This window comes from Balaenoptera ricei, chromosome 21, assembly GCF_028023285.1.
Source record: "Balaenoptera ricei isolate mBalRic1 chromosome 21, mBalRic1.hap2, whole genome shotgun sequence".
Taxonomy (NCBI): domain Eukaryota; kingdom Metazoa; phylum Chordata; class Mammalia; order Artiodactyla; family Balaenopteridae; genus Balaenoptera; species Balaenoptera ricei.
Genome location: NC_082659.1, coordinates 31,072,884 through 31,100,115, shown reverse-complemented (window position 1 = coordinate 31,100,115; position 27,232 = coordinate 31,072,884). Strand labels below are relative to the sequence as shown.

Sequence of the window (27,232 nt, the reverse complement as noted above, 5' to 3'; positions counted from 1 at the left end):
TCACATGCGTGTGCCTCAGTTTACTAATCTGTACCTGGTTCATAGGTAAAGTCTCCCATCTTAGTGGTCGGTTCTCAAAAGATGTTTAATAAAAGTAGAAGGTTAAATCAAATGATCTGTTAGGCTTTTCTCAAATTCATTAGTATCTGCTATACCTCATTTGTTAAACTTCACAAAAGTATATATTCTCCTTTAATGTCATGGAAGGTTTCAAAAACAATAATATTTCTTAAGGTAAATCAAAGCAATAATAATCTTTAGAATACACTGTTCAAATACGTGCAGAACACTTCTGAGGTTCTGATATGCGTTTAGAGACCTCATCCCCACTCTACCCATGGCCAATCCACTGAAATATCTGAATGTAACTAACTTCTAGTTTTAATGTTTACACCTTTGGAATAAAGACCCAGTTGTCAAAGTTCATCATGGACCAAGTTCCCATCGGGGTGTTTGGGATCATCCACAACCAAAACGCTTGTTCATTTCCCGTTTTCTAAAATAGAACAGATTTGTCTCTGGGTTTAAAAATCAATCTTCTTATATTCACATACATGAAAAGAAAGGAGTTCCCCCCCACCCCGAGGTGATTTTGTTTGCCTGTTTGTTTTAATCAGCAGTCTTTAATAATTTACTCAGCCTTATGTCAGAGAAAGTCTATGGCAGTGTGGAATTCAACCTTAGAGCAAGGTTCTTCCCCTGTTCCCGAGACAACTGTACAGCTAACTGCGAGGAAGAGATGCTGTTTTGAAGCTCCCTTACCCTGGGTCTTTGATGTATTTGGAGCAGTTGTCTCTTCAGCAGCAGCCTCTGTGCAGATACTTCAAACAAAATTATGGAGCCTGAAAGTCAGAATTTGAAGACAGCACCACCTTTGACTTTAGGAAGATTTCATATTTCTGAAGATTATGGCTTTCTTCTTCCAAATCCTCTGGTAAGGATAGGGTCTTAAAGCAGGTCAGTATAGCTTTCTTGAGAGGCTGACTTGGGTGTTTGTTTGTTTAATTGATGTGGTCATTAAGAGAGATGCAGTATAAATGCCAAGTCATTGATTTGGGACAGATAATACAAATAAGGCACAGTGTGATTACCAACAAAGGCGAAGTGACCGCTACAGCAGGGGATAGAGCAAATGGAATGTTTTAATGTCAGTTTTTTTTTTTTAAATGGATTGTCAATCATTCCAGCAAATTCATGAGCAAATGTGCAGTTATCAAAAAAAAAAAAAAAAAGAGAGAGAGAGAAAGAGAGAGAATTTAGATAAAGATCAAGTATATGAGTAAATCAGTTTATCTTGACTTGCTAGTGGGAGAGAAAAGAGAACACAAGGGACCCTGGCTGTGTTCGAGGTTCGTAGGAGGGATTAGATATTCACAGAAATTGATGAGAAGAGGAAAGAACCTTCGAGGACAAACAGCACCTATTTCTTTCTTTTTTTAAAATTTATTTATTTATTTATTTTTGGCTGCGTTGGGTCTTCGTTGCTGTACACGGGCTTTCTCTAGTTGCAGCGAGCGGGGGCTACTCTTCGCTGTCGCGCGCTGGCTTCTCATTGCGGTGGCTTCTCTTGTTGCAGAGCATGGGCTCTAGGTGCGTGGGCTTCAGTAGTTGTGGCGCACAGGCTCAGTGGTTGTGGCTCGCGGGCTCTAGAGCGCAGGCTCAGTAGTTGTGGTGCATGGGCTTTGTTGCTCCGCGGCATGTGGGATTTTCCTGGACCAGGGCTCGAACCTGTGTCCCCTGCATTGGCAGGCGGATTCTTAACCACTGCCCCACCAGGGAAGCCCCCGTACCTATTTCTTAATTGTTCTTAAGGCTCAACCTGTAATGCAATTCCTTTAATGGTCAGGTCTAAAATGTCAACACTTTAATGGTCAGGTCTAAAATGTCAACACTTTAATGGTCAGGTCTAAAATGTCAAAACCTCAAGAGTCCTTAGAAACCATAGCTGAAGGCCAGACGTTCTTGCCCAAAGTTATATTACTGGAAAAAGCAGAAGTAGTACTCAGGACTCTTGACACCTTTTTTCTACTATATTCTAAATAAGGGCCAAGCCTACTCAGCTAAGAATCTAGGGATCCAAAGTTACAATCACTGCAGTCATTTATTAGATCCAGTTTTTCCTTCTAGGGGTCTAATAGGGGGTTTAACTGTGATTAATGAATGATCTGGTGTTTAATGAGCTTTTATGGAATACCTTCTTCTGAGTGTGAATAGAAGAGTAAAAATGAAGATAGGATCTATTTGTTGATCCCAAAAGCCCTCTGTAGAGCTGTTAGTTGTGAGACCAAGTCACAGATCTGCAAGTAACTTGAGCATTAAAAGTAATGACTCTAGGGTGTTATGCAGAGGAGGGTTGTGGCCCAGAACACTGGACTGTGTTCTCTGACCCTGCCACTAGGGTGACCAAGAATGTCCATTTGCTAGAGGCCGAAGGGGATTCCAAGATGCAGGACTTTCCATGGTAAACCAGGAAAGTCCTGGGCAAAACAGAATTATTTAGTCACCCTAAGTTTCACTTACTAACTCTTGTGACCTAGAATGAACCACCAGCATCGCCTGACCCTCAGTTTTCACATGTACTTGGAGAGATTTAGTGTACCCCCTGCCACTGGATTGCTATGGAGTATGAAAGCACTTCCATAAATCCAGTGGAAGGTTAGAAGCCAGTTTGCACAACCCTCAGTCCAGTGCTTATTCAAAATTCCATTCTGTGTGTATAACTTGATTCAGGAATATTTCCATCATCCCTAGTTCACAAGGAAGAGTCGGTCAATGGGCCAACACTCAATTATTGGGATTAAATATATACACTGAGCTGAGAAAAATAATATTAAAAGTATGTAAACATTGGGTAGGGCCACCATGATTGTGTTCCTTTCTTTGCTGTTTCCTTTCTTATAAATAAGAAAACCGGACGGGAAACGAAAGCAACATCAAGTGTTTGTGACTTTCTGAGAAAACACAGGACTCTATCTGTCCTGTGGTTTGGTTGATGGATACTCCTTAGAAGAAATTTCCAGTCTGGAGCTCAGAATTTCCTGGCAAACTGGGTCTACTCTCACAGTCATGTCTCAGAGTTCTAAAGAATGCAATTCTTTGTTTCAGTTTTAATTTTCTCTCACTTGTGGAAGAATTTTAAACATCTCCCTTTCTGGGAAGAGGTAAGGGAAGAGAGTTTACATCAGAATCTGCCTCAGTTTACTCAACTGATCAGGAGAGAATCTCTCACCCATGACCAGATAACAGTGGTGTCGCAATAGATCGCAAATTGAGAAATACCAGCCACTGACTTTGCTAAGGGCATGAGTAGGCTTTGTTTGCCTTTACGTAAGCGATGGGGTGGCTATTCCTTCATGTCAATGAGCCCAGACATACTCTTTCAGCAAGCTTGGTTGTTTACCATAAATACTTAAAGCATGTGAGTGTAATCATGTACCACAGGTAGTAAATATTTTGTTATATTTCAATGATTTTATGGATATTGGACCAATCTGTATGCTATTTCTAATAGCATTTTTATGACCAAAACTAACAAATATCGGAAACGGTTCTGATTTTTAATAACAACAGAAAAGAAAAGAAAACACAGTCAAACTAATGAATAAGCAATCATTCTGGCTTTGGGGGAAGGGGCTGACTTGGTTTCAAATACTCTATCCCACTGTTTCTATAAACTCTCAAACATCTCCAGGGTCTAATGTTTCAGTGAGGAGAATGTATACCTTTCAGACCCACGTCCATAAGGAAGCCACAGAAATCCCTTGCCAGATCGTGTGTCTGTTGTGTACGTGTGTTCGTGTGGGTGCGTGGGTGAGGAGTAATTTTTCTTTAGACATAAAGAATGTGAGGAAATTTGCTTGGCAGGAAGGGAGGAACCGAGATCGTTTATAGCAGGAGATTAGATTGGAGTGAGACCAAGGGAACTCAAACGTTAGGCTCAGGAATTTGGATTTCATGCGTCTGGTAAGCAACAATGCCCTGGTGTGTGAATTTATTCCTAGTAGAAAGTTAAGTGCAGGGTGGGTTCCAGCAATGGTTCCTGAACTGCATATCAAAATTAGCTGGGAAGCTTAAAAATTACTGATGCCAAAACCCCAGCCAGGAGTTAATTCAGAACCTCTAGCCTAACTAGCTCAGTACTTGAAAATGACAGAATACGTAAAGGACAATGCAGGTCCAGGTGAGGGATGAGGGGCTACACGTAGGAGGTTGTTTGTGGAAAGAAAGGTGTCATAACTATGAGAAACAGTGAGAAGAGCTTGGAAGTAGTTTACTAAAACAAAGGAAAGGGAAAAACAAAACAAAAGCAAATTGTAAGGGTGCCATAGAGCAGAAGAAAAGGAATCGGGATGCTGGGAACCTTGTTCTGTATAGCGGCCAAGCAACGATTTAAGAAAAATAAAGTCATATATACTCTCCTGTCGTAATTCAAAGCACTTGAGAGAAGCAGTGGACTCCAGCTGCTTAGAAGGAAGAGTAGAAAAATAATTAACACAGGAGGCTACAGTTTTCTTTTTAATTTTTTTAAAATCTTCTAAAAAAATTTTTGGCTGCTTTGGGTCTTTGTTGCTGCTTGGGCTTTCTCTAGTTGCGGCGAGCGGGGGCTACTCTTCGTTGAGGGGTGCGGGCTTCTCATTGCAGTGGCTTCTCTTGTTGCGGAGCACGGGCTCTAGGGGCGTGGGCTTCAGTAGTTGTGGCATGCGGGCTCAGTAGTTGTGGCTCGCCGGCTCTTGAGCGCAGGCTCAGTAGTTGTGGTGCACGGGCTTTGTAGCTCCATGACATGTGGGATCTTCCCAGACCAGGGATCCAACCCAAGTCCCCTGCATTGGCAGGCGGATTCTTAACCACTGCGCCACCAGGGAATTCCCAGGAGGCTATAGTTTTCAAATAGAAAGTATAGGTAGGAAGAAATCTGATATTTCCCTGAGAAAATATTGCCATCTCTGCTAGTGTCTGGGGTATATATGCCTGATCATGTCAAATGAGATTTGAGGCAATGATGGTTATGTTACTAATATATATATTAGTATATCTACTATATTGTGGAGATAGACACAAAGAGATCAGATTTCAGAAGACTTAGTGGAGATCAATAAAGAAAGATGTGTTTGTGGGTGGGAACGGTTGGATGGTACGTGGATTTCCATGCCAAAGTTAAGGAACCGAGAGAAAAGGTGAGGCGAGCCAATGGGGAAATGGGTGACGATGGAGATAAGAAAGTGGGAATGGAGACAGCCAAGAGGGTCCTCTAGAAACTGGGATTTGAAGCAGTGAAACACCTTAGAGTCTTCTCCCTCAGGATATCTAAGCTGTAGAAAAACTTAAGACAACATGCGGAGAGGTGAGCTGAGAGATCTAAGAAAGGACGAAAAAATCACGCATCGGAAAATACATACCTGCTATTTTCAGTCCAAAGGAGCCTCCGGGAATGAAGTAATTTCCTAGGGCCGTTGTCACAAATTACCACAAATTTTGGTGGCTTAAAGCAAGAGAAATGTATTCTCTGTGAGCTCTCGAGGGCAGAAGTCTGAAATCAGGGTGTCAGCAGCAAACTCCCCCTCCAAAGTCTCTCGGGGAGAATTCTTCCTTGCCTCTTCCATCTTCTCGTGGCTCCAGGCATTCCTTGCTTCTGGCAGAAGAACTCCACTGTCTACCTCCATCTTCACATGGCCCTCTTCTCTGTGACTGCATCTTCTCCCCTTCTCTCTCTCTGTCTTCTCTTATAAGGACACAAGTCATTAGATCCATCCTAATGTTGGATGTTCTCACCTTGTGATCAACTAAATGACATCAGCAAAGAACCTTTTCCAAATAAGGTCACGTTCACAGTCTCCAAGTGGACATATCTTTGGGGGCGGAAGGGGGTTGGCATGCACCATTCAACCCCCTACAGACAGTGAGGCGGAAAGATAAAGAATTAGAGGGAGGGAGACCCTGGGCAATGGAAACCGAAGCGTTGTCTTGTCCTGAGATTCCCAAAGCTGACCATACAGGAGGGTGAAAGGTAGCAAAACGAGAGGGTGCAAAACACAAAATGGTAAAGGAAACGTGAGGACACAGTTAAATAATGACTGGCTTTGTCCCATATTGTTAACTCATGTTCACCAGTATGACCTCGCTGTTCTGAAGAAAAGTCACGCTCTGCTGTAAAACTGTAGCGTTGAGGTCAGAGAAAAGCTAGCATATGAGAAAACATCATAGGGGCAAAGGGTAGACAGCTAAGCTAGCCCACATGTGCTCAAGGTCCAGCCTTGTTTTTTAAATGTCAGCACAGTAATTACATGACCACAGCTGCAGAGGAAAGGAGTCTTCTCTCTTGCATAAATATAAAAGGATAATCTAGAATCACGTTTCTGAAACTGTGGCCTATGGAGTGGCGAGACGGAAGAGGAGCAAAGATACACTCCTGAGGGTGCATAAATACTAAGATTCTTAATTCTGTGTTTTTATTTTATAACTAGATATAGAAATTTCACAATTTCACAATATAGAAATGTCACAGAGATAACTTGCAATTGAAAGACATTTTCCATAAAATAAGATTTTAGTTTCTTTCTTCCTTTTTTCCAACTGAGGTCTTTGGATTCTTGGGAAATTATTCTCTGGGATCCATGAAAATTATTCCTTTAAGGCAATTCTATACACTACTCTAGTTGAGAAATAGTAGATAGTTAATATGACAAATTCTGGTTAATGGCATAGACAACACTGTAATAGTCATACTGATTTGAAGTCTAGCTAAATCTCTTACCAGTTTTAAAACTAACAGGTCATATTTGATCTCTTTTAACCTATTTTCCTTGTGTGAGGCTAATACGTCACAGGCATACTAGGAAGATCAAAGTAGGAAATCTACCACGTAAAACCCCTTATAATTCTGACACTCTGTGGTTTGAGTCTAGAACTAAATACTAGGTCAGGTCCAGCTCTGGGTCCTACTGACAAGAGGATAAGTTATTACTATACAACCTAGATTTTCTAAACCATGACCAATTTGGGAAGGAATATTTTATCACATTTCATATTATAATGTCAATATTTATCATACTAGGTGTCTTAATTTGATTTTGAAACATACAATTGTTGTAAATATCTCCCAACTGCTTTTAATCACATCTTATGACCCCATTATTGATGAAAATATATCTTTCCATTATATATAATATCAGGTTAATGTGTACCATAAATTGACTATCCTCTGCTTGAAATCTTACTTCACAATTCTTTTTACAATTATTTACTTTATTATTAATCTTTAGAAATTGGGAGACTGCTAAAATACGGTGGCTCGTCATGAGTCACAAGATTTTTACGAAAAACATTCTAAATGTGACTATTTTCTTACCAACTTAATAAATTCACATCAAATACAAAGTGGAAAAAAATTTTTAAGTAGGAAACTGATTATTCATAGCTCCACCACAAAATCAAAATACCTTAGTTGTCTGGGGGTAATTTATCTAAAGGTGTGTATGTTTGGGTATGTATTTGTGTATGTGTGTGTGTCCGTGTGTTTGCAAAGCTACAAAATTGTAATTCTGTTGCATATCCAAACCTGCATTGTGCGTTTTTTAACTCAATGCTATAAAATAAAACTTTGCCTGAAATTAATCAGTCTTAATAATATAATTTTAACGGTTTCATTAAAACCCACTTGCATGATAAAGCATTGCAATTTAAATGGCATTAGACATTTAGTTAATTTCAATTTTCTCGCTTTATGAATACAGCTGATGTATAAAACTTCTGATGCTTTAATTCAAACCAAATAGTTCTCACAAAAATTGCATATCTCCTTCCTAAAAGTAACTTGTAATCACGAGCTAATTTTGAGGGCATTTGTTTAGGATGTTTCCCCATCCTTCATTCTAACCTCCAGACATTCACTCTATTTCTCTAGTGTCAAATTAATGTCCCTCCCCGATCTACTATTTCTTCAATTTTTTCACTGGAATTTTATTTATTGTTTCAATCTAGTGCATATTTTTCACTACTTTGTATGTTTAAGGGCACTTAGGTTACAGATGTGAATTAATGTGAACTCTGTACTCCCAGACTAAAGAAAATTTTGAAAGAGGATGAGACCAGAAGAAAAGATGTGGGCCCCCTAGGTGGATGAATTAATTTGGTGTCAACGAAGAGTTTTTAATATTTGTCCAGGCTTTATTATAGAAACACTTGAGCTCTCATTCTGGGTGGAGTGGTGGCAGAGGCGGTGAACCCCTCTCTGTAACAGCTGCTGTCCAAAGCTACTGAACTTCAGTCCCAGATCTGTTTACATCCCCCAGGAAAAAGCAAAAAAAGAGGAAAAGTAAAGAAAAGAAAAGCTTATCATTGCCAAGTTCCATCTTAGCAGGCATTTCAGCAACCATTTATTGTTACTTTGGTATGCCCTCAAGGAGCTTATCAAAATAGTCTCTCCAAACCTTTCCTATACTTTTTCTGGGTTTTCCTGATTTTATGTATAGTAATAACTTCCCGATATCAAAATATACTCATAGTAATGCTCAATATGGATTTGTCTTTCAATATGCCATTGAATTCAATTTGATACTATTTTATTTAAGAATTGCCTTTTTGTATTCTTACACCACAGTAGTGTTATTATGTCAAGGGCTAGTCCTCGGGGTCTGTTATCTTCACAAGATGCATTAGGTGCTTTGTCCTCTGTGTCTATGCTCTGGAACAGATAATATATCACCATTCTTAAGACTGGAAAAATTTTAGGTGGTAAGTTTTTAATTATATTTTTCATTTCCTCTGTGCTTATTGGTCTATTTAGATTTCATACTTCTAGGCAAAAAAAAAAAAAAAAAAAATTCATCTTTTAAAATTTTCCAAGTGGGGTTTTAATTCAGATTTTCAAAGTATTAGCAAAATTTATTGATAGCATTCTCCTATATTTCATTAAGAATGGAGTTTTTCTTATTTCCTATGGTAACCTTCTTATAATATATAATAAGAGTAGTAATTATTATTTAATAGGTGCTCACTTTGTGCTAGGCCTTGTGTTAACTGCACATTTCCCATTTGAATCTCACAGTAATCTTCACTCTCAAATGACTCATGTGATAATTAAGGAGTTCAGCCCTGTCTCTGAAAACTGTCTTTTAGCTACCCACCTTTCTCTTTTCCACCCTAGTCCAATCCACCACTATTTGTCCCTGGACTATTGCCTTGTAACCCGTCTTCTTATTTCCCCTCTTGCCCAACTATAACACAGTCCCCGCATGGCAGTCAGAGTGACCCTTTAAAACAAAAATCAAATCACATCACTCCACTCTTTAGAACAAAATCCTATGTTTTAGTGTAGCCTCCAAGGCCCTCTCATGCCGCTTACCCATCTCTTCAAAGTCATCTAATATCTTTCTCCTCTTTAGTTTGCAGCGATTACACATCAGCCTCTTTCCATTGAAACTTGTCTTTTATTTCACTGAAAACCCTCTCCTTCACATTCTACTCTGTCCCATAGTTTACATTCTAATTTTTATGATCATAATATTGTCACCCAACTTTCCTTTGTTGACGTTTGTCTGCTTTAATTTCACTTAAACTTTCATTTTTTTAACTTTATTTTCTTAACCAGAAGCTGGTTTCATTAACTTAATCAGTGCTAATACAGTTTATTGTTTCTATAAAATACATTATTTTTTTTAAAGTCTGTTCTTTTCTAGATTATAAATGTGTTGAGAAGAATTATCCAAAATAGAGCAAAAAGAGGGCTGAGTTTTATTTAGTACCATCCGGAACCCTGTCTAACTAAGCAGTCTCACCTTAGGATGACTTAATTACCTAAGGGATGCTCCTTTTTTGACATGCTGCTTACTATTGATTAGGACCGAATCTCTGAAGCTGCATATTAACTTGCAGATTTTTGTTCAAAAGAGCTGCCAGTGATTTCTGTTGAGTAGAAAATAAAACCCTAAAGCTTGTGATTGTTCTGCCATATAGGCATTAACCAATTACTATGTCTTTACCTTAGCAATTTAATTTTAACATACTTTTTTCAAAACTCTAAACACTTCAGTTTATCAAGTGCTTTTGAACAAATTGGACCGTCCTCTGAGTTCCTCATTAATAAACTAAATATATTTTGGACACACATTCCATATTTGCATGAGTCATTTTTTTTAACTTTTTGAAAATTGTACTTTGACAGATATAAAAGTGCAGAAAAAGAATAACATCAAATAGGAAACTGAAAAAATAGAAAAGAAGGCCATAGATTTTATTATTTGTGTCCATCCCACTTCTGGGTCTTCTGATTATTGGAATGAGGGGAAGAAAAACATGTAAAGTTTCTTTCGATTTCTTGTCCCCTTGTACTAACCACCTCCGCAGTCACCATTCTCCATGTGTTTACTCTCAGGAGGTACTGGAAAGTACACTGAACTCTGAGTCAGAAGAGGTTTGACCTGACCACCGACCAGATGTGTAAACTTGGGAAAGTTATAAAACTTCTCTGGCTTGAACTTCCTCTATTTTGAAATGGAAATAATGAGATAATCTATCCTAACTCACAACACAAGCGTAGATAGATGAAAGATGTAAGCACCAACAATTAAACTAGAAATTCTCTAAAAGAAACGATATTGGGATGGGAAGAACTTTCTAAGCATAATCGAAAACCCAATGGCATAAATGAAAATGTTGGTTCATTTGACTACCCTGGTATGAATGGCATTTCACACCTGCACACAAAACGCAATGACCAAAGCATGACAAGATATTCAAACTCATTAATAATCACAGAAATTTAAATTTAAACAATAAAATGATAGCATACAAAATTTCTGGAAAACCACTCAAACTTCCAAGGGTCATCATTGCTAGATGAGAGGATGAGAATAAGAATAATTTTACTTTCCACTTGATAAATTTTGTGCTTTTTGACTGTCTTGCCATAAATATTGATTACATTATTTTAATCATTTCTGAGAAAGGTATATTTTTGGATGGTTCTTTTATTGTTATTAAAGATTGAAATAATTATAGAATTTTAGTGCAGATAATACATATTATATCTTTAAAAATAATAAAAATGTTTGGTGATGCTCTATTGTTAGATTCATATATAAACTGGCACTCCCATTATATATTACATACTATAAATGTGATTATAAATTCATGTAACTTTTCTGTAAGAAAACCAAGAAGTAGCTCTTAACCTTTCCATGTGCAAAATCTTTAATCCAGTAAATCCACATTTATAAATTTGTCCTAATAATGAGAAAACATCTAAAAACACATGTATAAGGATGACTCTTTCAAACTTGTTAATGATAGTGAAAAATTGTAAGCAATTACCAATATTCATTAATAGAATATTGAAATTGTATATAGGTTTTGAAATAGCTGTGATAGATAAGTATTAACTAATACCAAAAGGGGTGCTATTTAGTGAAAAACTCATCAGCTGATCCTGTCCCCCCATACTGTAACTTAAAACAAAATCTGGCAATCAAAAAGTAAGTAACATAATTCAATATTTTATTCAGTCTCTAGAGGAAAATCCCACTGGAAGGGTGAGTACATTTTATTTTTTAACATCTTTATTGGAGTATAATTGCTTTACAATGTTGTGTTAGTTTCTGTTGTATAACAAAGTGAATCAGCTATATGTATACATATATCCCCATATCTCTTCCCTCTTGCATCTCCCTCCCACCCTCCCTATCCCACCCCTCTAGGTGGTCACAAAACACTGAGCTGATCTCCCTGTGCGATGCAGCTGCTTCCCACTAGCTATCTGTTTTACATTTAGTAGTGTATATATGTCCATGCCACTCTCTCACTTTGTCCCAGCTTACCCTTCCCCCTCCCCGTCCTCAAGTCCATTCTCTACGTCTGTGTCTTTATTCCTGTCCTGCCCCTAGGTTCATCAGAACCATTTTTTTTTAGATTCCATATATGTGTGTTAGCATATGGTATTTGTTTTTCTCTTTCTGACTTACTTCACTCTGTATGACAGACTCTAGGTCCATCCACCTCACTACAAATAACTCAATTTTGTTTCCTTTTATGGCTGCGTAATATTCCATTGTATATATGTGCCACATCTTCTTTATCCATTCATCTGTCGATGGACACTTAGGGTGAATACATTTTTAATGGATTATGAACTAGCTTTACAATCCTTTCTCCCTTTCCTTCGGGGTCCCCATATCAGTGGTTTTCAAACTTTGGGGTACATTAGCTTCACCTACAGGGCTTGGTAAAGCACAGGCAGCTGGTTTCAGGTTCAGTACGTCTGGGGTAGAACCCTAGAATTTGCATGTCTAACAAGTTTCCACATCATGCTGCTGCTGCTGGATGGGAACCATACTCGGAGAACCCAGAGGTTCTCAAAGCTCATGGTTTTCTTACATTTGTGGGGTGATACCGGAGTCCAAAGGCTAGAACTGTTTAGAGAAGGGAGAGGATGAAGAGGAGGAAGGAAAAGAAGCCTCTAGGAATCTAAGGGGAAAGAAAAAGAGATATTCCAGAATAGAGTGTTGCTTAGGTTGAGGCAAAATGTAGTATTTAAGGATCCCCATGCAAGCCAGGAAGCAGAAATCCAGGATGCTTTAATTTTTTTTTTTTTTTTTTTTTTGGCTGTTCATCATGGCTTGCAGGATCGTAGTTCCCCAAACAGTGATGGAACCTGGGCCACCGCAGTGAAAGTGCCAAGTCCTAACCACTAGTTTGCCAGGGAATTCCCCAGGATGCTCTAATTCAATTCTCAGAATACGATCCCCTCTCTAGGCATCAAAGAAGGAAGGACAGATTTAGTTACAGCTTTTCTTCAAACCCACTTTAAAAGGCCCTTCTGAATACTCGGAGTCTGCTTCTGTGATTTTCTTTTGTAAATATTATATTCCTTTGTCTCTGTAGCTGCATTCAGTTTTTGTTCATAAAACATATGCAGCATATAGATGAGAGGAAAAACAAGTTGCCAGTTCAGAGTCAGTTTACCATAAATCGCTCTGCCTTTATGTGTGCGAGCGTTCTCAGCTGGGCCACTGCTCTGTAAATTCCCAAACTTGGGTCAATTAGCAGCTTTCTTCAATTCTGCACGACTGCTGAGCTCTGCTAGGGAAAATTATGCCATTATGCTTATAAATGTTCTCTCTGGGAGAAGAGTAGGGAAGCATAGTGGACTCTGCCTCTGAGAAGCTGAGGTACTGGATGAGGAATGCATGCGGAGAACAGGGTGTGATTTCCTCTTTGTGAATATCTGTATTGTTGGGGCCCAGGGCAAGTCACCCGCGAATATGCCTCAATGCATATTGATTATTTTGGGTGAAACTTAAGAAACAATCAATTTAAGAGGAAATTTGACCCTCTTCTCTCTCTCCCTAAAAGCAGGAAATAAATCTCTCCTATGAAAGGTACCCTCCCCCCATCTGGAGATAGGACACCACCCTTACCACCAGAGGTAGGGAATTCAAGCGGAGAAGCCTGAGTAAATAAAACCCTGTTACTTCTTTAATTGACGACCCCAAGCCCAGACTCTGTTTAGATAAGCACCTGAAGCCTAAGTTTCTTTGTCTTGTCCATTCCTCACAGATTTATTGGCTCTGTGTCTACAAAGTATAAAAGCCTGCTTTGGCCACTTCTTAGGTCCCATTTCTATGAGACCTCTGTACACACAAACTAAAATTTCTTTCTTTTTCTCCTGTTAATCTGTTTTGTGTCAATTTTATTGACTCCTGACGCAAGAACTCAAGAGGAGTAGAGGGTAACATCTCCCTCTCCTGCACAATATCTATATTAAAGATGTTAAATTGTGATGTTTGGTGTAATTTGATTTGTTGGGAAAGCTAGTAAAGGGTGCCCAATTTGTCCTAAATTGATTCAGGGGCAAAGATAGGAAGCAGAGGATTAAATAAAGTCTATAATTTTCAAAGATTGTGTATTGGATGTTAGATTCACCCAGTTTTATTTTAGATTCTGAGAGACAGAGGATCTCCAACAAGTGACTTATTGGTAACCTACAGATCTATGGCACTCCAAACTTATAGTTTTCAAACTTCCCTGGGTTTTTAAAGTCATTATAATGTATTTTAATATACATATTATATATTGCAATATATTATTTTATTTGCATTTTTTAAAAAACATCTTTATTGAAGTATAATTGCCTTACAATGGTGTGTTAGCTTCTGCTTTATAACAAAGTGAATCAGTTTTATATATACATATGTTCCCATATCTCTTCCCTCTTGCATCTCCCTCCCTCCCACCCTCCCCATCCCACCCCTCTAGGTGGTCACAAAGCACCGAGCTGATCTCCCTGTGCTATGCGGCTGCTTCCCACTAGCTGTCTATTTTACATTTGGTAGTGTATATATGTCCATGACACTCTCTCACCCTGTCACATCTCACCCCACCCCCTCCCCATATCCTCAAGTCCATTCTCTAGTAGGTCTGTGTCTTTATTCCCGTCTTGCCACTAGGTTCTTCATGGCCTTTTTTTTTTTTTTTTTTCCCTTAGATTCCGTATATATGTGTTAGCATACTGTATTTGTTTTTCTCTTTCTGACTTACTTCACTCTGTATGACAGACTCTAACTCCATCCACCTCATTACAAATATCTCCATTTCATTTCTTTTTATGGCTGAGTAATATTCCATTGTATATATGTGCCACATCTTCTTTATCCATTCATCTGTCGATGGACATTTAGGTTGCTTCCATGTCCTGGCTATTGTAAATAGAGCTGCAATGAACATTTTGGTACATGACTCTTTTTGAACTATGGTTTTCTCAGGGTATATGCCCAGTAGTGGGATTGCTGGATCGTATGGTAGTTCTATTTGTAGTTTTTTAAGGAACCTCCATACTGTTCTCCATAGTGGCTGTATCAATTTACATTCCCACCAACAGTGCAAGAGTGTTCCCTTTCCTCCACACCCTCTCCAGCATTTATTGTTTCTAGATTTTTTTATGACGGCCATTCTGACCGGTGTGAGATGATATCTCATTGTAGTTTTGATTTGCATTTCTCTAATGATTTAATGATGTTGAGCATTCTTTCATGTGTCTGTCAGCAATCTGTATATCTTCTTTGGAGAAATGTCTATTTAGGTCTTCTGCCCATTTTTGGATTGTGTTGTTCGTTTTTTTGTTATTGAGCTGCATGAGCTGCTTGTAAATCTTGGAGATTAATCCTTTGTCAGTTGCTTCATTTGCAAATATTTTCTCCCATTCTGATGGCTGTCTTTTGGTCTTGTTTATGGTTTCCTTTGCTGTGCAAAAGCTTTTAAGTTTCATTATGTCCCATTTGTTTATTTGTGTTCTTATTTCCATTTCTCTGGGAGCTGGGTCAAAAAGAATCTTGCTGTGATGTATGTCATAGAGTGTTCTGCCTATGTTTTCCTCTAAGAGTTTGATAGTGTCTGGCCTTACACTTAGGTCTTTAATCCATTTTGAGTTTATTTTTGTGCATGGTGTCAGGGAGTGTTCTAATTTCATACTTTTACATGTAGCTGTCCAATTTTCCCAGCACCACTTATTGAAGAGGCTGTCTTTTCTCCACTGTATATGCTTGCCTCCTTTATCAAAGATAAGGTGACCATATGTGCGTGGGTTTATCTCTGGGCTTTCTATCCTGTTCCATTGATCTATATTTCTGTTTTTGTGCCAGTACCAAACTGTCTTGATTACTGTAGCTTTGTAATATAGTCTGAAGTCAGGGAGCCTGATTCCCCCAGCTCCATTTTTCGTTCTCAAGATTGCTTTGGCTATTCGGGGTCTTTTGTGTTTCCATACAAATTGTGAAATTTTTTGTTCTAGTTCTGTGAAAAATGCCAGTGGTAGTTTGATAGGGATTGCATTGAATCTGTAGATTGCTTTGGGTAGTAGAGTCATTTTCACAATGTTGATTCTTCCAATCCAGGAACATGGTATATCTTTCCATCTATTTGTATCATCTTTAATTTCTTTCATCAGTGTCTTATAATTTTCTGCATACAGGTCTTTTGTCTCCTTAGGTAGGTTTATTCCTAGATATTTTATTCTTTTTGTTGCAATGGTAAACGGGAGTGTTTTCTTAATTTCACTTTCAGATTTTTCATCATTAGTGTATAGAAATGCAAGAGATTTCTGTGCATTAATTTTGTATCCTGCTGCTTTACCAAATTCATTGATTAGCTCTAGGAGTTTTCTGGTAGCATCTTTAGGATTCTCTATGTATAGTATCATGTCATCTGCAAACAGTGACAGCTTTACTTCTTCTTTTCCCATTTGGATTCCTTTTATTTCTCTGTCTTCTCTGATTGCTGTGGCTAACACTTCCAAAACTATGTTGAATAATAGTGGTGAGAGTGGGCAACCTTGTCTTGTTCCTGATCTTAGTGGAAATGGTTTCAGGTTTTCACCACTGAGGACAATGTTGGTTGTGGGTTTGTCATATATGGCCTTTATTATGTTGAGGAAAGTTCCCTCTATGCCTACTTTCTGCAGGGCTTTTATCATAAATGGGTGTTGAATTTTGTCGAAAGCTTTCTCTGCATCTATTGAGATGATCATATGGTTTTTCTCCTTCAATTTGTTAATATGGAGTATCACATTGATTGATTTGCGTATATTGAAGAATCCTTGCATTCCTGGGATAAACCCCACTTGATCATGGTGTATGATCCTTTTAATGTGCTGTTGGATTCTGTTTGCTAGTATTTTGTTGAGGATTTTTGCATCTATGTTCATCAGTGATATTGGCCTGTAGTTTTCTTTCTTGGTGACATCTTTGTCTGGTTTTGGTATCAGGGTGACGGTGACCTCGTAGAATGAGTTTGGGAGTGTTCTTCCCTCTGCAATATTTTGGAAGAGTTTGAGAAGGATAGGTGTTAGCTCTTCTCTAAATGTTTGATAGAATTCACCTGTGAAGCCATCTGGTCCTGGGCTTTTGTTTGTTGGAAGGTTTTTAATCACAGTTTCAATTTCAGTGCTTGTGATTGGTCTGTTCATATTTTCTATTTCTTCCTGGTTCAGTCTCGGCAGTTTGTGCATTTCTAAGAATCTGTCCATTTCTTCCAGGTTGTCCATTTTATTGGCATAGAGTTGCTTGTAGTAATCTCTCATGATCTTTTGTATTTCTGCAGTGTCAGTGGTTACTTCTCCTTTTTCATTTCTAATTCTGTTGATTTGAGTCTTCTCCCTTTTTCTCTTGATGAGTCTGGCTAATGGTTTATCAATTTTGTTTATCTTCTCAAAGAACCAGCTCTTAGTTTCATTGATTTTTGCTATTGTTTCCTTCATTTCTTTTTCATTTATTTCTGACCTGATCTTTATGATTTCTTTCCTTCTGCTAGCTTTGGGGTTTTTTTGTTCTTCTTTCTCTAATTGCTTTAGGTGCAAGGTTAGGTTGTTTATTCGAGATGTTTCCTGTTTCTTGAGGTAGGCTTGTATTGCTATAAACTTCCCTCTGAGCACTGCTTTTGCTGTGTCCCATAGGTTTTGGGTCGTCGTGTCTCCATTGTCATTTGTTTCTAGGTATTTTTTGATTTCCCCTTTGATTTCTTCAGTGATCACTTCGTTATTAAGTAGTGTATTATGTAGCCTCCATGTGTTTGTATTTTTTACACATCTTTTCCTGTAATTGATATCTAGTCTCATAGCGTTGTGGTCAGAAAAGATACTTGATACGATTTCAATTTTCTTAAATTTACCAAGGCTTGATTTGTGACCCAAGATATGATCTATTCTGGAGAATGTTCCATGAGCACTTGAGAAAAATGTGTATTCTGTTGTTTTTGGGTGGAATGTCCTATAAATATCAATTAAGTCCATCTTGTTTAATGTATCATTTAAAGCTTGTGTTTCCTTATTTATTTTCATTTTGGATGATCTGTCCATTGGTGAAAGTGGGTGTTAAAGTCCCCTACTATGATTGTGTTGCTGTCGATTTCCCCTTTTATGGCTGTTAGTATTTGCCTTATGTATTGAGGTGCTCCTATGTTGGGTGCATAAATATTTACAATTGTTATACCTTCCTCTTGGATCGATCCCTTGATCATTATACAGTGTCCTTCTTTGTCTCTTATAATATTCTTTATTTTAAAGTCTATTTTGTCTGATATGAGAATTGCTACTCCAGCTTTCTTTTGATTTCCATTTGCATGGAATATCTTCTTCCATCCCCTCACTTTCAGTCTGTATGTGTCCCTAGGTCTGAAGTGGGTCTCTTGTAGACAGCATATATATGGGTCTTGTTTTTGTATCCATTCAGCCAGTCTGTGTCTTTTGGTGGGAGCATTTAATCGATTTACATTCAAGGTAATTATCAATATGTATGTTCCTATTCCCATTTTCTTAAATGTTTTGGGTTTGTTATTGTAGGTGTTTTCCTTCTCTTGTGTTTCTTGCCTAGAGAAGTTCCTTCAGCATTTGTTGTAAAGCTGGTTTGGTGGTGCTGAACTCTCTCAGCTTTTGCTTTATTTGCATTTTTATGTTTAATTTCCTCTTCCCTTCCCTCCGATAATTAATTTAGCACCCATCCCTCTCCCCAAGGCATATAACCTGAATCTTCACCATTTGCTGAAAAATTGAGTTCATAAGAAATGAATCCCTCAAACTCCAGACTTTCTCCTTCCAGCTCTTCGCAGCCAGATGCTCCATTTGGGCTCTTCCTCTCCTCCTCCTCTGCCTCACGACCCTTTACTTTTAATTATTCCCTCTCTCCTTTCTCTTCAATCTCCGCCTCTTACATTAGCAGGCTGTAAATCGCTCAAGTTTCCCATTCGAAAGTGGGAACAGCTCTCAAACACAAACTGTCCCCTTGTTACGGGTTATGGCTCTCCCAAAAAAGTAATTCACATTTTCAATCTCTGTTTTCTTCCCTCCTCAGCACACTAAAATTTGAACCCTGTTTCTATGACCCTGACCTGAATTTCTATGCCATACACGTGGAAAGACTGGTGTATATATTGATATATTAGTGACTATTTAGTTTTGTCTTCCAAAGGGGTAACTTTACTTAAATGATGCCTTTGGCCATCTGATGAATCCCTACTTCCGAGAAATCCTCTAATGTCTTGACTTCTATAGGGTGATTCTCTTCTGGCTCATTTAGCCTCTATACCTGTCTTTTTGTGCTCGATTCAGTTCCTCTGCCTGCCTTGTAAGTATCCCCCCAGTAGCCTGATCTAAGCCTTCTCCTTTCACTTGGAAACTTCTCCCAAATGATCTTGTCCCCACTTGTGGTTTTTACCACAATGCGGAATTTGCACTACTGTGATGCCTCCCGATTGTATATTTCTAATATTAATTCTCTCCTGAGCTTCCAATTGTATACCCAACTGCCCAGTATATAGCCATATCTTGACATTCCACAGATATTTTAGGTTGGACATATCTAAAAACAAATTCACTATTGTATGTCCTCTCTTTGACTTGCACCTGCATTTCTTTTTCAATTTGTCCTCTCACAATTTGTCTTCTCACCAATTCATTCAGTCATCTGATTCAGAAACATGGAAATCATCCTCACCGCTTCTCCTTCTTAACCCAGAGACACAACATTTCAGTCTTGCAGACTGTACTCTGTAAAAGGGGGGGAACAGGTCATGAGTTGGCAAACTTTTTCTGTAAAGGGTCAAATAGTAAATATTTTAAGCTTTGCAGACCATATTGTCTCTGTTGCCACTATGCAACTCTGCCATTGTAAAGTGACAGCCACTGTAGACAATGTGGAAACACATGAACTTGGCTGTGTCCTAATACAAGCTTATTTACAACACTGAGTGTAGTTTGCTGCAGTTTGCCATTTCTTGGGATAGAGTCAGGGTTGCTGAAATCCAACCTGTGTTCTTCTTGGCTAAACCAAGGACCCAGAGTGGGCAAATAAACTGTGTTATTGGGCTAGGGATCATCTTGCCTTTAGCCCCATCCCTGCCTCTAAATTTAATTATTTCAATTTTATTTTCCAAATATTTTTGGATACATACCTTCTCCTTTCCAAATTCACTGCCATTGCCTAAGCTTAATTTTTAGACAGCATTTCAAAGGCTTCCTAATCTGACTTTATATCTTAAAATCCCAAAGCAAAGTTATCTTCTTAAAATTCAGATTGAACCATGTCACCAACATACGTAAAAATAAAGTTCTTATGTAGTCAATAAAAAGCATATTTGATCTGATTTTCTCATCAAATCTTCCATCATCCTTTCTCTTGAACTTTATGTTCTAGTGACACTGAATCATCTGTAATCCCAAGAAGCGCAGTTATCTCTATTTATCCACTATCTCCTCTGTTTCACTGCCTTCCCATCTTAAAAGTTCCAACCAGAAAAGTCACTTTCAGACCCTACGACTGGCCCCAACTATCATATTTTTATGAACATTTCCCTTTAATTCCCTAGCACAGTTGGCAGAATTAACCACTTCCTCTTCAGCTGGTTGCTAAGCTTACACATATCCTTAATTGAACATATTATACTGCATTGGGTATGTCTGATTACATTTTATTTATCCCTTACTAGACCACATGCTCCTTCACTACAAGGACTGTATTTTAGTCACCTGTGTATCTGCAGTGCCTAGCATAGGGTACAGCAGATAGTGAATTCTCAATATCTGTTGATTGGAATTGACCTGAATTCTGCCTTAAGACTGAAATCTGAAAACAGCTACTACACGAAGCTGCTTCCCAGAGAGGTCTAAAATACTGAGACATTTTTATTTTTTGAATGCAGAAAGAACTCCCTGATCACTATAGACCTTGGATGGAAATTGCCAACCGACTTCCTCACTTGATTGGGAGTCGCCAGCTTCGAGCTCAAGTGAACGAGGTAAAACGTTTTGTATTCTTCTCCTTAACCCCTTCTCACTACCCTATTTTCATCCTCACGCCATTTTCCTTTCTCAGCATTGCGGAGGTGGGTCAGCTGACCAATCACTGCTGTTGAGTTTAATCCACAAAACTAAAACTATCTCACCCTTCATGATGAGCAGAGTGACACTTGCTTCTGGTGTGACAAGTGTGTTTCCCTAAGATTTCCAGAGCTTGCACAGAACAGTTCCTGGAACCTAGTGAGCACTCAACAAGCATGTGTTTAAACAAGGAAGACAGTCTGGTCGAGAGGTGTCAGGAAACCAATGAATAAGACCTAGCTGGGGAAGGACAGGCGTGAAAATTCTCAGGGCCCTCACGCCAAGCCACATGGTCAGGGCTCCCCTCCCCATGAGTGAAGCCACATTGATTTACTGTCGGTGTTTCACAGAATAGTTGAGTCAAGACACTTTCCCAGTTATAAAGTCAGGGTTGGCGGATTCTTCAGAAATCATTGATAAGTCTGTAAATGCCACATATGAGACAAGACGAGCAATGTTTCCCCAAAATATGTAAGGAACGGTGAAACTCCTTGATCCTGGGAGAACTGACATGACCCCACAGGAATAAGAAGAAGGTGTTATAGGAAGAACATAGATTTGACTCAGGAGGACCTGAGTTGGACTCTTGGTTTTATCACTTAGTCGCTATAAACTTTGACTTAACGAGTTACTTATTCTGTTTCCATATTTATAAAATGGGAGAAATTCGCGGCCCCTAGAATTGTTGTGAAAACTAAATGACTTTTGCAATAGTGCTTTTGTATTTCCTGCCACACAACCGTGTTTGATATATATATTTACATATAAACATATATCCCTCTCGTCTCTTCTCCATCTGTTTTAATCTCACCAATTGGCGTGCCATGTGATTTTAGACATATAAGAGGTTTTCCCCTCCAAAATTCTCCTTCACTGACTTAGGCATATTTCATGTCTATAATTACAAATTCATTTAAAAATACTTATGGAATGTCTGCTAAGTGCAAGCACAAGGTTTAAAACCCTGCAAGAGATGTAAGACACTGTCTTCAGTGTCTATGAAGATGGGAAACTAAGCCTAAGAATTTATTTTCCTGCCGCCTAAAGTCTCATTAATATGACCAAAGAAATACAAAAAGAAGAAAAAAGGAGATATCTGAGTGAGGGAAAACAAGAGAAATGATGGAATAAAACCCTTAAGGACTTTTGTACCATATTAATCAAATTATATCAGATCCAGAAATGAGTCTATTGTACCCATGCCAAGCATTCAACCAAAGCAAAAGGAAGACACCTGAGGCTCCCTCTCCCATCTCAGAGTAAGAGGGCACAGAGGCAAGGGGCAGTTTGCAGGAAGGTAGATTCAAGTTCAATATGTGAATTTCACAGTCCTCTGTACAAGGCTTTCCTCGGGCTTTATGTAACTCAACCTCCATACACGAAGTGAAGAACTTGTTGAATTGGTGCTTCTCATATGTTAAGTGTCAACGAGGAAAGGCCAGGAGTGTCCAGCTAATTTCTGGTCACTGTAAACATGGGCATGGGGGATACAGCTCAGTACAGCAGTGGAATTAATCCCCCTGATACTTCTCCTGTGTTGAATAGTTTCTCTACAGAAATTGTGTCTTGGAACCTGTGAAGATGACCTCATTTGGAAATAGGGTCTCTACAGATGTCATCAAGTTAAATAAGGTCGTGTGTGTTGTATTAGGGTGCACTCTAAGTTCGCTAGGACTGGCATGCTTAGAGCAAGAAGGGAATTTGGACACAGAGACACAGATACACAGGTTAGAACATCATGTGAAGATGGAGGCAGAGACTGGAGTGATGTATCTACGGTCCCTTGAAGTATGCCAAGAGTTGCTGGCAACCACCTGAAACTTGGACTGAAACAGGGAACAGATTCTTCCCTGAGAGCTTCCAGAAGGAACAAACCTCACAAACACCTTAATTTCAGACTTTCATCTCCCAGAATTGTGAGAGCACAAATTTCTGTTGTGTTCCTTCTTTGGGGCAGCCCTAGGAAACCAATATAACAGCCGTGGCCAGTCCCTATGCTTCTAATTAGTTCTAAAACAACTAACTGGATAGAACCACTCTTTAGACTTCACCACCACAGATGGAGACTGAATCAATTGGAAAACCGTCATGAGAAGCAAATACTATGGCTTCCAGGACCACACATAGAGCTACAGACTAAGACATTTGTCCTCTTGAGGCCTTTACTTGGCACAGACAAGACAGAAAGTGAATTTACACTTCTAATCTCACAGTACCTCCAGGCCAACCACCTTACTCTTAAGAAAGCCCCCAAGGCCCCTATCCGTATGTTGGTAAAAAACAAAAGAAGGCAGACAAAAACTTGTTAACTGGCTTAGACTCAACCATCTTCTTCCAGGAAGGGTCTCCCTTCTCCAGCCTTCTGGGACAAAACACTACAGACAACTGATGGGCTCACAGGAAGCTCGCAAGTATTCTGGAAACATGATAAGGGAAGCTCTATTACTTACTAATTCTGATAACCCTGGCCTCCATTCCTGAACACGAATGGATAACCCCAAATGACCAAACGATATGAAGAGAATAAGCAAGTCAAGAAGGACGAGGGAGAGACAGGACATTTGGTCTCCGACAGAAGCCAAAAGATGAGATCAGTGCTTTTAAAAATTGAATTAATGTCTTCAGTATATGTACTTCATAAAAATAAATAAAGTTGCTCTGTAAAAGGAACTATTGGAAAGCAAAGAAATAAACAAAAAGCTCAATATCAACCCGAATAAATGAGGGAAACACTGATTATAGAAAAATAATGGCGATTTAGGGACTTCCTTGAAACGGTTTTATAAATCAGAAAGCAAAAATTAAATGCCAGCATCAGAAAAATAAAAGTATATGAAAAAGAGAAATGGATCATCTAAATTCCACAAAATAGAAGTCCCACAAGTAGACTAGTGTGGGTGAAGAAAAAGCAAAGCTTTAAACACGTAAAAACAAAAATTTTCAGATCTTATGAAAGATTGGAGTATTTCTATCAGAAAGACAATGGGGGCGGGAGACCACCCATAGATATCCTGGTGAAACTTCAGAGTTTCTAGAATAAGAGGAAAGTTTTGCAAGTCTTAATCAGGAAGGAAGAAAAATGAAACTAGGTGACTTACAGAGAAACATAGGACTATGTATCTATGTTAATAAGTACTAAAAGGCAATTTAAAACCTATTTGAACAGCTAACATTTTTTTAAAACTCTGGCAACATCAAACACTGGTGAGGCTATATACCAAAAGAGACTCTACTTCAGTTTGCTGATGGGAATGCAAAATAGTCTGGCAGAATCTTTTAAAGGCAAACATCGACTTACCATATGACCCAGCAATCACATTCCTAAGTATTTACCCAAATAAACTGAAAATTTATGTTCATGGAAAAGCTTGTGTGTAAATGATCCCGTAAACCGGAAACCACCAAGGTGTCCCTCAACAGGGGAATGGTTAAACTGAGTACAATGGCCTGAATGTTTGTGTGGTCCCCAAATTCATATGTTGAAATCCTAATCCCCAACATGATGTTGTTAGGAGTGGGGCCTTTGGGAGGTGTATTAGTCAGGGTTCTCCCAAGAAACAGAACCAATGGGAGATACAGAGATATATAGAAAGAGATTTATTAGGAGTGATTGACTCACATGATTATGATTATGGAGTCTGAGAAGTCCCACAATCTTCCTTCTACCTGCAAGTTGGAGGCCCAGGAAAGCCAAGAACCAGAGGAGCCAGTGGTGCAATTGCCAGTCCGAGTCTGAAGATCCAAGGACTAGGGGTGCTAATGTTGGGGGAAGATGGCTGTCCCAGTTAAACCAGAGAGCAAATTCACCCTTTTTCCACTCTTTTGTTCTATTCAGGCCCTAAACAGGGTGGATGATGCCACCCGAACTGGTGAGGGTGATGTGCTTTACTCGGTCTCCCAATCTCTTCCGGAATCTCTTCCAGAAACATCCTCAAAGACACACCCAGAAATAATGTATCTGGGCATTCCTTAGCCCAGTCAAGTTGACACATCAAATTGACCAACACAGAAGGTAATTAGGTCATGAAAGTGGAATGGGATATTCATAAATGCAATGAATGCCCTTATAAAAGTGACCCCAGGGCTCTCTGGCCCTCTTTTGCTGTCACGTGAGGATGAAGCAAGAAGACAGCAGAATGGTTCTCACCAGAACCCAATCATGCTGGCACCCTCATCTTGGACTTTCAGCTTCCAAAACTGTAAGAATCAAATTTCCATTGTTTATAAGCCATCTAGTCTATGGTACTTTGTTCCAGCAGTCTGAACGAAGACTCCTGTATTCGTACATTGGAACGCTATACAGTGACAAAAATGAATAAGCTATTGATTTATTCAACCATATGGATGAACCTTAAATACATTTTGCTAAATGAAACATGTCAGACCCAAAAGGTTACATATTGTATGATTCCATTCATGTGACATTTATATATATATATATATGGTTGGCCAAAAAGTTCGTTCGGTTAGTGAATATGTTGGTCAATAAAGTTCTTCATGAAAATGAAAAATGTCTTTTATTTGTACTTAAAACCAAACGAACTTTTTGGCCAACCCAATGTTAGGATGAATAAATAAGTAAATGAATGGTGGATAATATTTCACCATCAGAGATGAAAGTTATAAGTTAGCAAGGGGGGAAAGATAAGATCAACCTGTGACACCAGATTAGAGTTGGAGACGTCTGACATGTTTAGCATTTTAGCATCATATATACATATGATGCTAAAACGTATATATATATATATATATATATGCATACACACACACACATTTTGTGCATATATAGATGGATAAACAAACATTATATGTATGTGTACATAATATGTGTATACACACACACAGAACACACACACACATTTCCTAGCTTTGCCCACTGTGAGGATCTAGAAACAGTGGCATTCCAGTAGCAAAGAGCAAACCCAGTGTCCATTTATTGGAACTCTTTTCCAAGAAATGGAACTGGGGCTTCTCGGAGAAAGAGCTGATTATAAATCCGGAACAGGGAAAAATAGAAGGTGACCCCAGAACATCTTGGGACCTTATTCCTTTACCTTGAGGCTGCATTGTAGGTAGCCAGTAGCCACTCATGGCTACTGAGCACTTGAAATGTGGCCAGGACAAATTGGCATGTAAGATACTCACTGGAATTTGAAGACTTACTATAAAAAGAGAGGATGAAAATCTCGATATTTTTAATATTGATTATGTGTAAACATTTTGCATACATTGACCTAGTAAAATGTTATTAAAACTAATTCCACCCGGGGCTTTTTTGTTTTTTGTTTTTTGCTATTTTTAAAATGTGGCTGATAGAAAATGTAAAATGACAAGTACGGCTCTCATATTTCTTTCGGGCAGTGCTGACTTCAGAGGGCAGGGCTGTGGTCAGCAGAACTGAACTAGCACCCTGGCTCAGTCCCTTCCTGGCTCTGTGGCTCTGGGCAAATATCTTACCCTCTCTGACCCTCAGTTTTGGCCTGTGGGTTTGGGGGAAGATAGAGTACCAACTTGCCTGGGACGCTTTTCACACCATGCCTTGGACACTTTAGTAATTGCCTTAGAATAAGTACTGAAGAAATAACTGAATATATTGTAACTGTGGTTATAATTCTCAGGCTAGTTCCTGTTAAAATGCAACGTCTCAGCAATCCCTCCAATAGACACACACACACCCTAAGGCACAGAACTTTCGCGATTCTATCTCAGAGCCAATTTTAAGGGCGAAATAAGCAGTCTGGCACAGTGAGGACAGACTCAGAAAGGTTGCCCCCTAGGGGCCAGGGGAGGAAGGATTCCCATCGGGGAGGCTGCCGCTCCGGATGCCAGGCGCTGGGCGTGGGGAACCGCGGTCCCAGCCCACTTGTCACTCATTGTTTAAGAGCCCGGAGCTTATAGAGATACACACATCCACCGCCGCCCCTTCTGGCACTTCGGACCCTGGAGAGGGGCACCTGGGAAGAACTAGATCAGACTGTGTCTAGAGCTGGGGAAGGGATAGGGGACGGAGGAAAGCCGAGGGGGAGGTACAGGGAAGCTGGAGCTCAGAGGCAGTTGACAGCAACCAAGACAGGCAGGGCTGGCGGGGGCAAAACTGAGAAACTGGTAATATTTGCTTAGACAAGGCTGTCAGTAATAACTAACTTGTGTACAGGGTGTTGCTTTCAACGACATCAACTTTACACCTGGCTATGACGCATCTTGACAGGGAGGGAGCGGGCGTGGAGAGGTCACAGGGTCACGGAGAGTGTTCGGACGAGAACCGAACAACCTCTTGGTAAGGGATTTGATCGGATTCCTAACTCCACTGGCATCCGGTGTACTCGTTTACCTACGAATTAAACGGAGTAAACAGAGACAGTAACGCCCACAGCAGCA

The 27,232-nt window shown here is 39.2% G+C and overlaps 1 protein-coding gene across 1 annotated transcript in view; it reads left to right on the top strand.

The window, feature by feature from the left end:
- The first annotated feature begins 713 nt into the window (after positions 1-713).
- IDO2 (indoleamine 2,3-dioxygenase 2) overlaps positions 714-27,232 on the top strand; it is a 51,108-nt gene continuing 24,589 nt past the window's right edge. The window contains exons 1-2 of the mRNA XM_059909365.1: positions 714-934; positions 20,677-20,772. Coding sequence (XP_059765348.1) covers positions 836-934; positions 20,677-20,772 — 195 coding nt within the window. The 5' untranslated portion in view covers positions 714-835. The remainder of the gene's footprint in view (positions 935-20,676; positions 20,773-27,232) is intronic.